At 42.7% G+C, this 13,550-nt stretch overlaps 1 protein-coding gene across 1 annotated transcript; it reads left to right on the forward strand.

The window, feature by feature from the left end:
- The first annotated feature begins 1,284 nt into the window (after positions 1–1,284).
- TMEM185A (transmembrane protein 185A) lies at positions 1,285–13,515 on the forward strand. The gene is made up of 7 exons (XM_064463183.1): positions 1,285–1,440; positions 4,064–4,240; positions 5,661–5,868; positions 8,592–8,675; positions 9,624–9,800; positions 11,088–11,211; positions 12,428–13,515. Exons 1-7 carry the CDS (start codon positions 1,403–1,405, stop codon positions 12,670–12,672), a joined length of 1,053 nt encoding a protein of 350 aa, XP_064319253.1. The 5' UTR covers positions 1,285–1,402; the 3' UTR covers positions 12,673–13,515.
- Positions 13,516–13,550: the final 35 nt, after the last annotated feature.

Raw genomic sequence — 13,550 nt, forward strand, 5'->3', positions numbered from 1 at the left:
AGCCATATAAAGGGTGGTTTCAGAGGGGCACATCCCTAGGCGTTATTCCAAAGCAAAGAAGAAAATTTCTCCAAGACTTGTATTGCTACCTGTGCTTCTACCACCTAGAAAGAGTGAAGCCCACAGTGGGTAGCATACCTAAGTCCAAAACCACTTCTTCTGTCTCCTTAATTCTCACTTTCCGTGGTATCTTCCCTTCCAGCAGCATTTGTTACTATTTTGTTTTGATGTAAGAATAGCCTGTTCAATCCGTTGATGGCCAGATATCACTATCAGTTAATGGGAAGGTCCCTGAAGACAAGAAGACACTCACGATGTGTCCAAATGACGTGTGATTTCATGCTATAAAAATAATATGTCAACTGCCGTGTCACAAATTGCAGCAGAAACTAAGTAGCAGAGTCACAAACAAAATCTGCCTCCAGACCCTCTGGCCTTGGCTTCAGTACTAGTTTGAAGGATGTCTGAGGAGGATTTCTAGTAACACATACAAGACAGTGTAAGCTTACTCAAGCGTGAAGTAAAACACAAACAAACAGGTAACAAATATGACATTGTGAACGGATTCAGAACAGATTATCTAAGCCCATATTTTTAAAGGAACCAGGCACAGTGCTTAACTTCTGAAACACAGTCCCAAATTTAAAAGGAAATAACACAACCCGAGATAAACATTGCTGACGTGGCCCCGGGGTTCCAAGGAGAGGCCGTTCCTTCACGTCTCTCCGCAGCAAAGCCTCTTGCCGGAGCCTGGATGTGAGCAGCCAGCCGGCCACCCAGGCTTTCTGAAGCACAGAGTAAACACAGGTTTAAGTCTACAAAGGAGCTGGATGGAAACGCGCAGTTTGACGTAATGTATGTTGGGTTTTTTTTTCCAGTCAAGGCTGCAGAATTGTGCCAGTCCCTCAAAACCCTTTGTAACATAAGCCGAAAAAGGCCATGCTGGTTCCTCAAAACAAAGTTAACTGGGATTTTTTTTTAATATGTATTTGAAACGTTTCTCGGTCAACACTCGATTTTAGCAACTTTTAGTAGAGCCGTTCCCTAAATACCCATTTGGGCAGGGTTAGGTGTGCTACAGGGTAACGCCGTGCCCTAAGGACTCCCGAGCCCGGCGGGGCGGGGCGAGGGGCGGGGCGAGATCCTGGTACCGCCCCCCGCCTGGGGCAAGGCCCGGCCCATCTGCTGGCAGAGCCGCGAGCCAGTGGAAGGTGCATGTGCAGTGCTCGCCTGTGAAGCCCTGCAGAGGCCCGCCGCCGTCGGAGCCTGGCGCGCATGCGCGGGGCTGCCCGGTTCCGGGCTGGGGGGGGCGGAGCGGCGAGGCGAGGCCAGGGCCGGCTCCGGTGGCGGCCGCGCCATGTGTGCCTGGTAGAGCGCGGCGCGGGCGGAGGGTTGAGCCGCGATGAACCTGCGCGGCTTGTTCCAGGATTTCAACCCCAGGTGAGGGCGGCCTGGCGCCTAACGGGCGGCCTCGGGCCGCGCCGCCGTGCCAGGGCCTATTCGGCGGGCTGCCTCCGGTCCGCTCGGTGGGGGAGCGGCACCCGCCTCGTCCCGGCGGCTCCCGGTCCCGGCGGCTCCCGGTCCCGGCGGCTCCCGGTCCCGGCGTGGCGCTGCTGCCGGGCGGGGAGGCTCTGCTCCCCCGCGCCGGTAGCGGGACGCGTCCGGAAGCGGCGGGGCGAGGCGGGGCCGGCGGCGCATCTCCCCGTGCCCCCACCCCCGCCGCCGGGCCCGGCCCCGCTGCCCGCCCTCCGCCCCGAGCGGGGGTCCCGGTGCGGCGGCGTTATCGCGGGGAGCGGCGCTGGCCCGGGAGCTCTTCGGCCGAGCTCACCTCCCGGGGGGCTCTTCCCCGGCTCGGGGCGGGGTCCCCGAGGGGTGGCCGCCCCAGCGCCCGGGGGTCCCGGGGCGCGCTCCCCGCGGCTGGTCGGCCCTCGGGGTGTCGGCGAGCGCCGGCATCGGGTTCGCAGGCCCCGTTCCAGTCATCTTTTTTTTTTAGTATGCAGCTTTCTCAGATTACTCCGAATCTCATTCTGCTGTTTGAATTTTTCAAGCTGATGGTTCGGGGTGTAAGGCTGCACCCTGGAAAGCCACGCGGCGGACCACGGCGGGCGTTTGGTCTGTGGTAAAGGCTCATTTTTTGCAGGCAGGAAGGCACCGCGCATAACAATCCCGGTCTAGATGGAGAGAACTGCTGGTGGTGGTTCTCTTCCAGTCACCAAGATGATAGTCGCTACAACTTGGGCTTCTGCGGTCTTGCCAAGCAAGTACAGCTACACGTAACCTTTAAAGCAGCTGAGAGAATGAGTTGAATTTTACTGGATTTGCTGTTACCTGGTATTTTAGTACCACGGGATAAAGGCCCGCAAGTAACTGTGCGGGGTGGTGTGAAACACTGAGGCTCCTGGAAGAATCTTGCTTGTGAAAGAGGCCTTACCTGACTGCGATAAGAAAAAGCTGCAGTCGGTCATTGAGACAAACAGAAGGGGAACCAACCAATGCTTCGGGAAACGCATTGTTGCGGAGAGGTTGAAATAAACAATGTAAATATGTGTGGTTGGAAGCAATGGAGAAGTAGGAAGAGAAGTTCCAGAAGCTTATAAAGTTATTGCGAAGCAATGCTTGCAGCTTACTTGGATGTTGTCTTGATGATGAACGAGCAAGCTGAACGTTACACTTGTGCATATAGCTTAATCTTGACTGTTCTGATGTTTTCTGGAATACTCAGGGAGCACTGGTGTTCTACCACATGGCATTTTACTTCTGAATTTATTGAGGAGCCAGGGAAAGTATAAATTATACAAATATTGAACGTGGGAGAAGTATGAAGAGCCTAGAAACTGAGGGTTCTCTTCACTGCTGTGAAGAGTGACTTGTTTTATATCATCCTACCCTGAGGCAGTTATATCAAGCACATGAGGAGGTGCTGACACAGGAAAACAGCTTTTTCTTACTAAGGGGCAGCTAAGATCCTTGTTCAGAATAGAGACAAAGAATCTAAATGAGGCGGTGCTGATCTAACGAACATTTTATTATTTGATGCGAGTGAAAGTGGGTGGTTTGAATTGTGCTGTTGGAGTAAGGGTGGTAGTATTCCCGAGTGATGCTGCTTTACTCTGTAGCAAGTATTTACTCTGTTCCTGAAGTCATCCATGTTTCAAAATACATATAATTACTTCACTGAAGTGGTGTTGAAGCCTAATTACGTGTTCTGTAAAGCAGTCTCTGATCCCCTGGTGAATGGGTGGGTGACTTTTTCCCTTCCTGTAGTGTGAGGAAATCATATACTGTGTAATTAGTTTGTCTGGTTTTTTGTGGTACAAGCAATTGCTGTGCCACTGCTCTCAAGTATTCCTGACAGGTTTATTCATTCTTAAGTTGACTAGTTTAAAATAGTTACGTTCATATATATTTTATAAACTTATTATTGTAAGTATCATCCTCAGGATTCCAGTTAGGAGCTTTACCCTGTAATCAGTAATTTTGTTAAAAGTTTAACCTGTTTCCCCACCCCCCCCAATGTTGCTTTTTTTCAGCTGAGTCCAAAAATTAAAAAAAAAAAATCCCCTGGAGTCTGCCTTTTTACAATATGTGGTGGATTTTAGTCTTTAGTTAAAAATAGTGTGGATAAAATTACATAAATTATGTAACTTAATTTTGAATGTCAAAGAACTATCTCATTTGGTTTGTATGAAAGAACACATTTTCTAAAAACATGTACAGCTGGTGTATTTCCGAGCCTCCAATAGTGCAGCTCTTGTCTGGATCTGTGTGGGAGGGAACTATTTATAGGTGTCCATTCATTAAGTTTGTCATGCAAGAATGCTTTTGATGTGTTCCCTTGAAGCAATGGTTTTAGAAGTGAAAGATGACGTATGCTATATTTATGATGAAATATTTGACTCTTCAGAACAGATCTGATTCTTGGCAAAGAACCTGGACGCGCATTTTCTGTTAGGAAGTATCCTGATGAAAGCTAAGCTATGACTGATTTTCTTGTTCTCTATAAAGTTCATGTTAAGTTGCGTGCCTTCATTTCTGACTTTGTGGGTTTGTTTTTGTTTAACAGCAAATTTCTTATTTATGCCTGCCTGCTCCTTTTTTCTGTGTTGCTCTCTCTACGTCTGGATGACAAAATTCAATGGAGTTACTGGGCTGTATTTGCTCCCATATGGCTGTGGAAGTTAATGGTGATTGTTGGTGCCTCAGTGGGAACAGGAGTATGGGCCCGAAACCCACAGTATCGGTAAGTTGAGGATCTTTCTTTTGCAAAACAGAGGGAACATAATGTGTTTTCTATACTGAATCAAATTCATAAGTAGGTTTTTTAACAACATAAGATATAGTATCCAGAAGGTTTGTTTTTTAACATATTTAAAATAATTATCGTAACCTGTAGTGTACACAAACAGCTCTATGCAGCTATGGAGGTGTTAATCCTGGTTGCAACAGTTTGTCACAAGCTTCAACAATACTGTCTTTGGGAAGCAAAAACTTCTCATGGAGTTACATTTTGTGCTTTTCTGTTAGAACATTGAGAATTCTTTGCTTTAGTATAAGCCATGTAGAAATATCTATCTTCATATGTACTAGGAATATGTGATATTTAGTTGGATTATTTTCTAAATCAGTTTGCTGAAATGTACAGATCAGCCTGAAGAATGTTGATTTTTCCCTGCCCCCGCCTTGGTGTGCATATAACCTCAGTGAACATATGGATCAATATTCAGTAATTTTTTAATATGCAGTGAACATAAGGAATTTTTTTCAGACTGTAGTTGCAGTTTTGTAAGAAATATTCAAGTAGTTTAATACACTAATTTGAGCAGATGTGTAACTTTTGCAAAGTAAGATGTTTGTGGGAACAAATCCTGTAAATGCCGTTTCATTTTTGTCAAAGTTGTTTAACGTTGGTATTTTAATTGTCAGCGTAGGGTAAAATAACTTTCAGACCTTTGAATACATCAGCTTTTACTGTTTTGGTAATCTGAGTAGTGTGATGTGAACCTGAACATACTACGGGAAAAGAAAAGCTACCTTAAATGAAGTGCAATAAATTCAATCCTATTTTCTATCTATGGTGAATATTAAAACTTCTGTGCACAAGTCTCATTCTGATAAGACCTGAATGACACAATATAGTCTGTTTGCCCCTTCTAGTAAGGGCTTTACTCATGTAGGAGAAAGTGTGGTTTCTTGGTGTATGCTGTGATTTTATGGGTAGTTAACTTTTTAGTAATAGATTATATTCTGCTGCAATACACTGATTTTGGTGAATAAAGAAGATCTGGGGGAAGATGTTGATCCAATGAAAGCTGATGCAGGAACCAAACAGGTAGTTTTTAGACTTAGCTTATCTCCAACAGCCTGCATGATACCTGAGTGTTTACGTAGTAGCAAAGAAATCCTGTTTTTTCTGCACAGCTATGGAATCCTTAGGAAATTTCCATGTTGTAAAAATCCCACTGCCCATTTTGAGTAAAATACTTAAAATGTGCAGCTTTATGGGCAAGCCATCCTGTTGTGTCATCATTAGGTGCATGTTTGTTAGAAACTTGTTAATATCTGAAACTTAACAATTGTAAACAAAGTGTCTTGGGATGTTTGCAGGATAGTGTGCTTTCTTGCTGAAAAGTGAACTGAATGCTTCCTTATCCTCTCTTTAGAGCAGAAGGAGAGACCTGTGTGGAATTCAAAGCCATGCTAATTGCAGTGGGCATCCACCTGCTGCTGCTGATGTTTGAAGTGCTGGTGTGTGACAGGATCGAAAGAGGAACCCACTTCTGGCTTCTGGTCTTCATGCCGTTGTTCTTTGTATCTCCAGTGTCAGTTGCAGCTTGTGTGTGGGGTTTCCGACATGACAGGTCTCTGGAGGTAACGCTTCATTTGCTGTGTGTGCAGCTTGTGGCAGTGCAGGACTCTTCATCAGTTTGGTTCCAGTTTGTCTCTCAGGGAAGCGCAACATGCACGACTGCATCAGTTTAATTGTTTGCACTGAACTGCTGGAGTGAAATACCAGAACTGGGAGTTACTGGGAATAAGCTCCTCAGTTTTCCTAGGGTTTTTTTTTCAAGTACCAAATAGCAGCATTTTTTATTATTTTTTTTTTTATTTACTTTTATTTACTTTTTATTATTGTTTGGCAAAAGAACTCCCCACAAACTCTGCAATATGGACTAATACTATTGGCTTAAACAGAAATTAGTGAAGTAAATTCCACTGACAGCACTCTCCCTAGGCAGAATGGGTGCTAGATAATATGGGTTGAAAATTTCTTACTGTCCCAGTCTGCCTGCTTAACCTTTAATTTGGGAATGCAGATGGCAGGCATAAACCAGTAGGTTTTTATTTTCTGCTTCTATCTTCTTTCCTCTCTGACTTGCTTCTTTTGGTTTTGGAAGACCTTCACAAGGATTCTGAAGATCTTCCCACGCTTCTGACATTTTTCAATAAATTTAAAATTCCTGTTGAATTGATACTATTTTAAGGGGTTTGGGTTTTTTCTGCTATGTCCTCAAACTACCCCAGAAAAATTGCAAAACAGTTTTTTAGATGAGGTTCAGCTTTTTCAGAGTTTTGAATTTCAAGGGACTATTTCTCTAACATTAACGTAAGCCCAGCGTGTCTCTCTAGAGAGAAACAGTTTTGGTAAGTTATTGTTAAGATGGCTGATACCTTAAACTATTGATTCAAAAATATTACAAATAGAATTTCATTTTGCAGAGTTCTATTCACAGTTAATCATTCCTAAAAGTAAAATTTGTGTAGAAGTGCTTGCCTTCTACTGGCTGATGCTTGATTACCCCTTGATTTACAGATTATTGCACAGCTGCTAAGTACTGGCAGAACAAAATGGAATCCACTCACCCCTAAAAGGCAACAGCTGTCTCAAAGAAAATTACTTATGCAGTTGAACTGTCAACTCTTTTACTATTTTGTGATCTTTCTTTTTACTCTGGGTAGATTTCATTATTTCTTTTTCATTAGCTAGAAGCATAAGAGAAGCCTGTCTTTAATCCAGGATATTAATTTGTGGCATGAGTAATCAAAGTAGTGCTTAATCTATTATTATTTTCACTATTATTTAATCAGAAAATATATTGTCTGCTTGTTTCTATCCTGAAACTGATCAGGTGATCAGTAAGTACTTAGTGGGTTTTTGTCTACAGATCATGGTGGGCTCAGAAAAAGCTTTCTTTTGTGTCACACTATTTTTACACTCAATAAAGCACCATTTATTTAAAGCATATTTAATTCATTACATTTTGAGTCTAGCCACTCCAAATGTACTTGCCATGTATAGCTAAAATGTTAACGTGATTCTAAAAATGACTTCTAGCCATAGATCCTCTGGTTTGGTTTTTTTCACTTCTCTTATTGCTCTTGGAGTTTCCAGGTTGCCTGGTCTTATGCTTGACTGTGGAGTGTTTTGGTGCTTTCTTCATTTGACAAAGCAAGTGGTACAAAATTATTTTAAATCTACTTTTTCCAGTCTTTTTAAAGTAACCTTTATTTCAACAGTGAAGACTTCAGCGCAGCCTCTGAAGTAGGCAAGTGCCTGCTGCCTGTTGGATTTTTGGCTGCCTGTACTGTGAATTTCAAAGGCATTTATGCAAGAGATCATAGTACGCAATCATGTGTTAGCAGACATAACATGCTACATTTCACAATCTGAGAAATACTGCATTTCAAACATGCCTTAAATCCCTACATGTTTTTTAAAAGTGGAAGATGTTTCTAACTTATACTCAAGAGCTTCAGTTAGTCTTTTCAGCTAATAATTCTGTTCCATTTTTTTGAAATCCCTACCTGTGTAGGGTTGCCCATATACTTCAGAATCACAGCCTTGCCAAGTCTGGCAGTTCATTGTTTCACTTCATTCAGGTTAGACACAAACTTAATATTTTTGCAGTATTATTTAGGGTTATTTCTCATAGTGGCAAGCGAGACACATGAAAAGCTTTCACTAATATTTTTAATGCTTTTCTGTATCGCCTCAAAACCCAAGTGTCTGTAGTGGCATTTAAAATATCTCTGTTATACAGTAAATTATTGAATTTGGATGTCATCCTACACTATTCTATGTATTTTCACCCCCAGATAGAGCTCGGACTTTTAGACTGGACTCTTGGTAGTTAAACCCATGTAACTTTCGTCTTTACTGCAAGTACTAAATGATATCTGTAAAGATAGATTTTGCTCATTTTAAATTGCAGGACTTTTTTACGGTTTGTTATCTTGATTCTAGCCCTATTTCTTATCTGAAGAAAACAGTTGAAGTTGTTTTGCAATGGTTTACCTTTTTCAGTTTGGCTTTCCTTATTTCTCTAATCACTCTGAGTGGGGCTGGTAGTGCTTTTATTCTTTTTAAATACCAGGAACGTCTTTCCTCACGAGACAGCTGTCTCCACAGGTACTCTTCTAGGATCATAGCCTCCCAGATTTAGGGATGCTTGGTAATATCTAATGTAAATGCAAATGATGTTCCATAGCGCAGTGATAAGTAGAGAGTCAGAAAAGCCCTTTGACAGATTCTGTGGTTATCTTGGAAACAGCTTTATCATGCTAAGAGTTAATGAATGTATTTTCTTTTCTAGCTGGAAATCTTGTGTTCAGTCAATATCCTACAGTTCATATTTATTGCACTCAGACTGGACGAGATCATCAGATGGCCGTGGCTTGTATGTAACAAGTGTTTTCTTCCTATCCTCATGTAAATGTAGAATTTCCTAAAGGTGTTTGCTATAGGGAGCAGTTAATGTATGATCGGAGTCCATGATCACATTTTTGCTCGTCTAAGGATCCTTTGCTGAAGGTCTGGCATTTCATTTGGTGGTCATGGGAAACAGCCTGTTCTTTGGGCATTTCATCCTTTGGGGGAGGGGGACATGCCGACAACTGCAATTAATCTCTGATTAGTTGTTGGAAAGAGAAACCCTAACCAAGAGTTTCCAGTGGGAGCCCTAAACTAGCCATGAAAATGATGGGTGAGTTAGGGAACGTGTGGGTAAATGTGGTGTGTAGTAAGTAACTAGTTGTATTTGCTGTGTTACCATGCATGCAAATCCAGTTCTTGTGCAAGTGGTCACTGTCAGAACTGTGGCGATCTCCTGTCCTAAGTGCCTTTAGAATGCAAAAGCGCTGTTTCTGTGTCTGGGTTTTTGTAAGCTGCCGTAAAACTGAAACTGGCGTAATTATGACTGTCCTTTTGATTTTCCAGAAAACTAGGAAAAGGATCTAATTTAGAAACTGTTTCAGGGGAGGTGTCCAGTGTAGAAAATCCTTGCTAAAATCAGGTACTGGTTGCGCCCACGTAAAAATCACAGAAGTCTTATTAAAGCTGAACTACATTGACTTAATTTGAAATTGTTTCAGCTTGGTAGCGTTTACAAAGCTAATTGAGGAACCTGAAGAGCTGAGATGGCTCATAACAGCACATGCAATTTGTGAAGCTTTTCTGTTCGAGATTATATTAGTCAAAGAGCATCAGACTTAAGTCTAATCAAGAAAAAGAGATTTAATATGTAGACTTGCTTTAGTTAAAAAACACCCCACACCTGTAACAAAGGGAACTGGTAAAATGTATCCTTGTCAGGGGAGTGAAAGCAGTAATTTTCTTTTTCTTTCAGGTTGTTTGTGTTCCACTGTGGATCTTGATGTCCTTTCTGTGTCTAGTAGTGCTCTATTACATCGTATGGTCTGTTCTCTTCTTGCGCTCTATGGATGTGATTGCTGAGCAGAGGCGGACACACATAACCATGGCTGTCAGCTGGATGACAATTGTCGTTCCACTGCTCACATTTGAGGTAGGAAAAAGCATAATGAGTTCTATGTACCTTGTTCTTTTTTTTTTTTTCTGAGTGACGAATGTTGCTGTGTCTCTTTTTGGACTTACTCAAATGAGAATACTGCTTTTTGTCTTGGGAGAAAATATGAACAGCAGGTATGAAAAAAACCCAAGAATTTTATGTTTCTTTAAAGTTTTTTGAGTAAAATACACACTACACTGGAACTGTGGGCTGGTCCTGTTCAGTATCTTTGTTGATGATCTGGATGAGGGGATTGAGCGCACTCTCAGTTTGCAGATGACACCAAGATGGGTGGTGGGAGTGTTGGTCTCCATGAGGGGAGGAAGGCTCTGCAGAGGGACCTGGACAGGCTGGATCGATGGGCCAAGGCCAATTGTGTGAAGTTTAACAAGGCCAAGTGCCAGGTCCTGCACTTGGGTCACAACAACCCCAGGCAATGCTACAGGCTTGGGAAGAGTGGCTGGAAAGCTGCCTGGAGGAGAAGGACCTGGGGGTGTTGGCTGACAGCCGGCTGAGCATGAGCCAGCAGTGTGTCCAGGTGGCCAAGGAGGCCAACAGCATCCTGGCTTGTGTCAGCAATGGTGTGGCCAGCAGGAGCAGGGCAGGGATGGTGCCCCTGTGCTCGGCCCTGGTGAGGCCCCACCTCGAATCCTGTGTTCAGTTTTGGGCCCCTCAGGACAAGAAGGACATTGAGGTGCTGGAGCGTGTCCAGAGAAGGGCAATGAAGCTGGTGAAAGGTTTGGAGAACAAGTCTTATGAGGAGCAGCTGAGGGAGGTGGGGTTGTTTATTCTGGAGAAGAGGAGGCTGAGGGGAGACCTTATCACTTTTTACAGCTACCTGAAAGGAGGTTGTAGCGAGGCGGGGGTCAGTCTCTTCTCCCTAGTAACAAGCAATAGGACGAGAGGAAACGGCCTCAAGCTGCACCAGAGGAAGTTTAGGTTGGACATTAGAAAAATCTTCTTCACAGAAAGGGTTGTCAGGCATTGGAACAGGCTCCCCAGGGAGGTGGTTGAGTCCCCATCCCTGGAGGTATTTAAAAGAAGGGCAGATGTGGTGCTTGAAGATATGACTTAGTGGTGGACTTGGCAGGGATAGGTTAGCGGTTGGACTCGATGATCTTAAGGGTCTCTTCCAACCTTAATGATTCTATGATTTTATGTTCTGTGGAGGCCAGTTTCCTTCACCAATGTGTGAAGCTAAAGATCTGAGATCATTGTATGTTTTTAGAAGCCTGAAAGTGGGTATTGCAATTCAACTGACACTGTCATTATTTTGCCATTTAGATCTTACTAGTACACAGACTGGATGGGCACAATTCTTTCTCTTTTATACCCATATTTGTTCCTCTCTGGCTTTCACTGATAACTTTGATGGCAACAACATTTGGACAAAAAGGAGGAAATCACTGTAAGTATTTAAAAATCACAGAAGCAGGTTGAAACTCAAGGCTTCAATGTGCTTCATTAAGATTTGTATTTTCAAAAAGGGCTTTTTGGTATATACTCTGTCATGAATGCAGATGTGTCGTTTTCAGGTGATTTTCAGTCAGTTTTTACTGTTCATAGTCTCTTGTTTGTTTTTTTTTTTTCTTATGCCTATAAGAGCATGACCTCTGCTTGGACTCAACGTGAAATCCCAATGGGATTTTAATTGTGACTTAGCCTTTTATCCCTCCTTATTTCCACGGCTTTCATTCTCACAGAACGTGACTGGATCTTTCAACTCTGGGTTCTGGAAAAAGCGTAGCTCCTACCTTTTTTTGTCATTTGTCCTAGTAGCCTGAGCTAGCATTCTCTTTCTTCTTTGGCCAAACCTCTGCCAAAAGATGGGTTGTGTGGGATCTTCCCTGGCAAACACTTATTACCTTGCTTCCATTCTGTCCGAGAGATTTGACTCGGGCAGGCTGTTCTTTAAACACCAACCTTTGGTATCGGTTAATAGAGGAGTGCCATCTGCTGAACTACACGTGCTGCTTACTTAAATGCTCTTGTTCCAAGTCTTTGCATATAACAAAACGCAGGACAAACACAGAATGTGTACCGCTTTCTAATCTAGCGTGGGTAATACCAAGATGAGATACCCCTGGCATCACATCATACTTGGCTAACAACAAAAGTGTCTGGAGAATACTGAATATATGCACTTACTAACCTGTGTCTGCCTATGCCATCACATTCCGTCTGGTATTGTAACCTATATGTATCAAACAAATGTTGGCATGAACGTCTTCCCATGCGGCACTGATTGCGTTGGTTGAGATGCAAAGTCTTTTGTGTTCTTTCTCTGTGTTCTGATGAGACCTGACACTGTCTAACATGTGAAGTGGACTCTTGCGATGGTAGTATAGCTGTAACTTACAGACATGGATAGATGCACACAGACATGTACACGGAGGCATGCAAATGCATGTATATATCCTCTGTGTGTGTCTGTGTGTACATAATCTGAACTGTAATGTTGTTGTATGATAGGTGTAAGTAACATTGAGAAGCAGCACGAACAAATTTTATATTGTTCCTATGCAAACAATCAAGAGAACTTAAATGAGATTGCATAGTTTGCTTACTTAATTAAATTTCCATTCTGTCCTGCAGTCATGTGAAATTATTATTTTTTTTTTTAGGGTGGTTTGGAATTCGCAAAGACTTTTGCCAGTTCCTGCTTGAAATTTTCCCATTCTTACGAGAATACGGAAATATTTCTTATGATCTTCACCATGAGGATAATGAGGAAACAGAAGAAACACCGCTGCCCGAACCACCAAAAATTGCACCAATGTTTCGAAAAAAGGCTGGCGTGGTCATTACACAGAGTCCTGGAAAATACGTGATTCCACCTCCCAAATTAAACATTGATATGCCAGATTAAGATGACAGTAGCATATTAAACATGCACTGGGAATTCACAGACAAATGTATTTCATCTCACGCCTTGTCCCAATTACTTTAAAATAGCTATTGCTGAATCAGTGGCTTTGATTACACAAACCGGAGACGTTCAAGATAATCGGAGAGCTTTGCCAGAGATACATGGTGGTCTAATTTGTGAACCTTTCCAACAGGCTGGTTGCATGCTTGCCTGTATAGTATTTATATGAACATTTTAGCAGTGTAATATATTGTTTAAAAGTCTTGTGTACAGTACGAGGATTATCTGAAAGTATTTTTTTAAAAACCCTGTATGAAACGGCTATGCTATTCCAGGGGTCTTTGAGGTCCTAAATATACACTTTGCTTCGCTGTCTGTTTTAAATGCTTTGGGGATGTACCTCTCTATTTCTGTTTCTGGTCAGCCACAATCATTGTCTTAATCACAGAGGCACAGGGGTGTTGCAGGTCTCAGACAAGACTGGGAAGCCTTTTTGGGGGGAGCGGAAAAGAATGTATAGCAATTTACATGATGTTTTAGAGTTAGCTATGTAAATTTGCATGTAAACGTTTCAACTTTTGCACTGGCTGGGGAGTTAAGTGCTGCTTCTGTTGCTTTTCCAGTTTCATGTTTTAATTCTTCTTGAGCAGCATGTATACCGTTCTCCTGTTAGACCAGCTGTTTAATAAGCTGGTCCCTCTCATGTAGTGCGTGCAGTCTATGCCAGAAACAGCGCTCGTGGGTTTTACAGCTGTCAGTTAGCTGCTGTAAATACCATAGCTTGGTCCTCCTTACCAACTTTGTGTTGGTGTAAATGATTAAACTTCTCAAGTTAGGAACTCACTGGTGTTGGTATAGCATTTTCTTGTTTGAAGAGA

The sequence above is a fragment of the Phalacrocorax carbo genome, chromosome 11 (genome assembly GCF_963921805.1).
Source record: "Phalacrocorax carbo chromosome 11, bPhaCar2.1, whole genome shotgun sequence".
NCBI classification, from domain to species: Eukaryota; Metazoa; Chordata; class Aves; order Suliformes; family Phalacrocoracidae; genus Phalacrocorax; species Phalacrocorax carbo.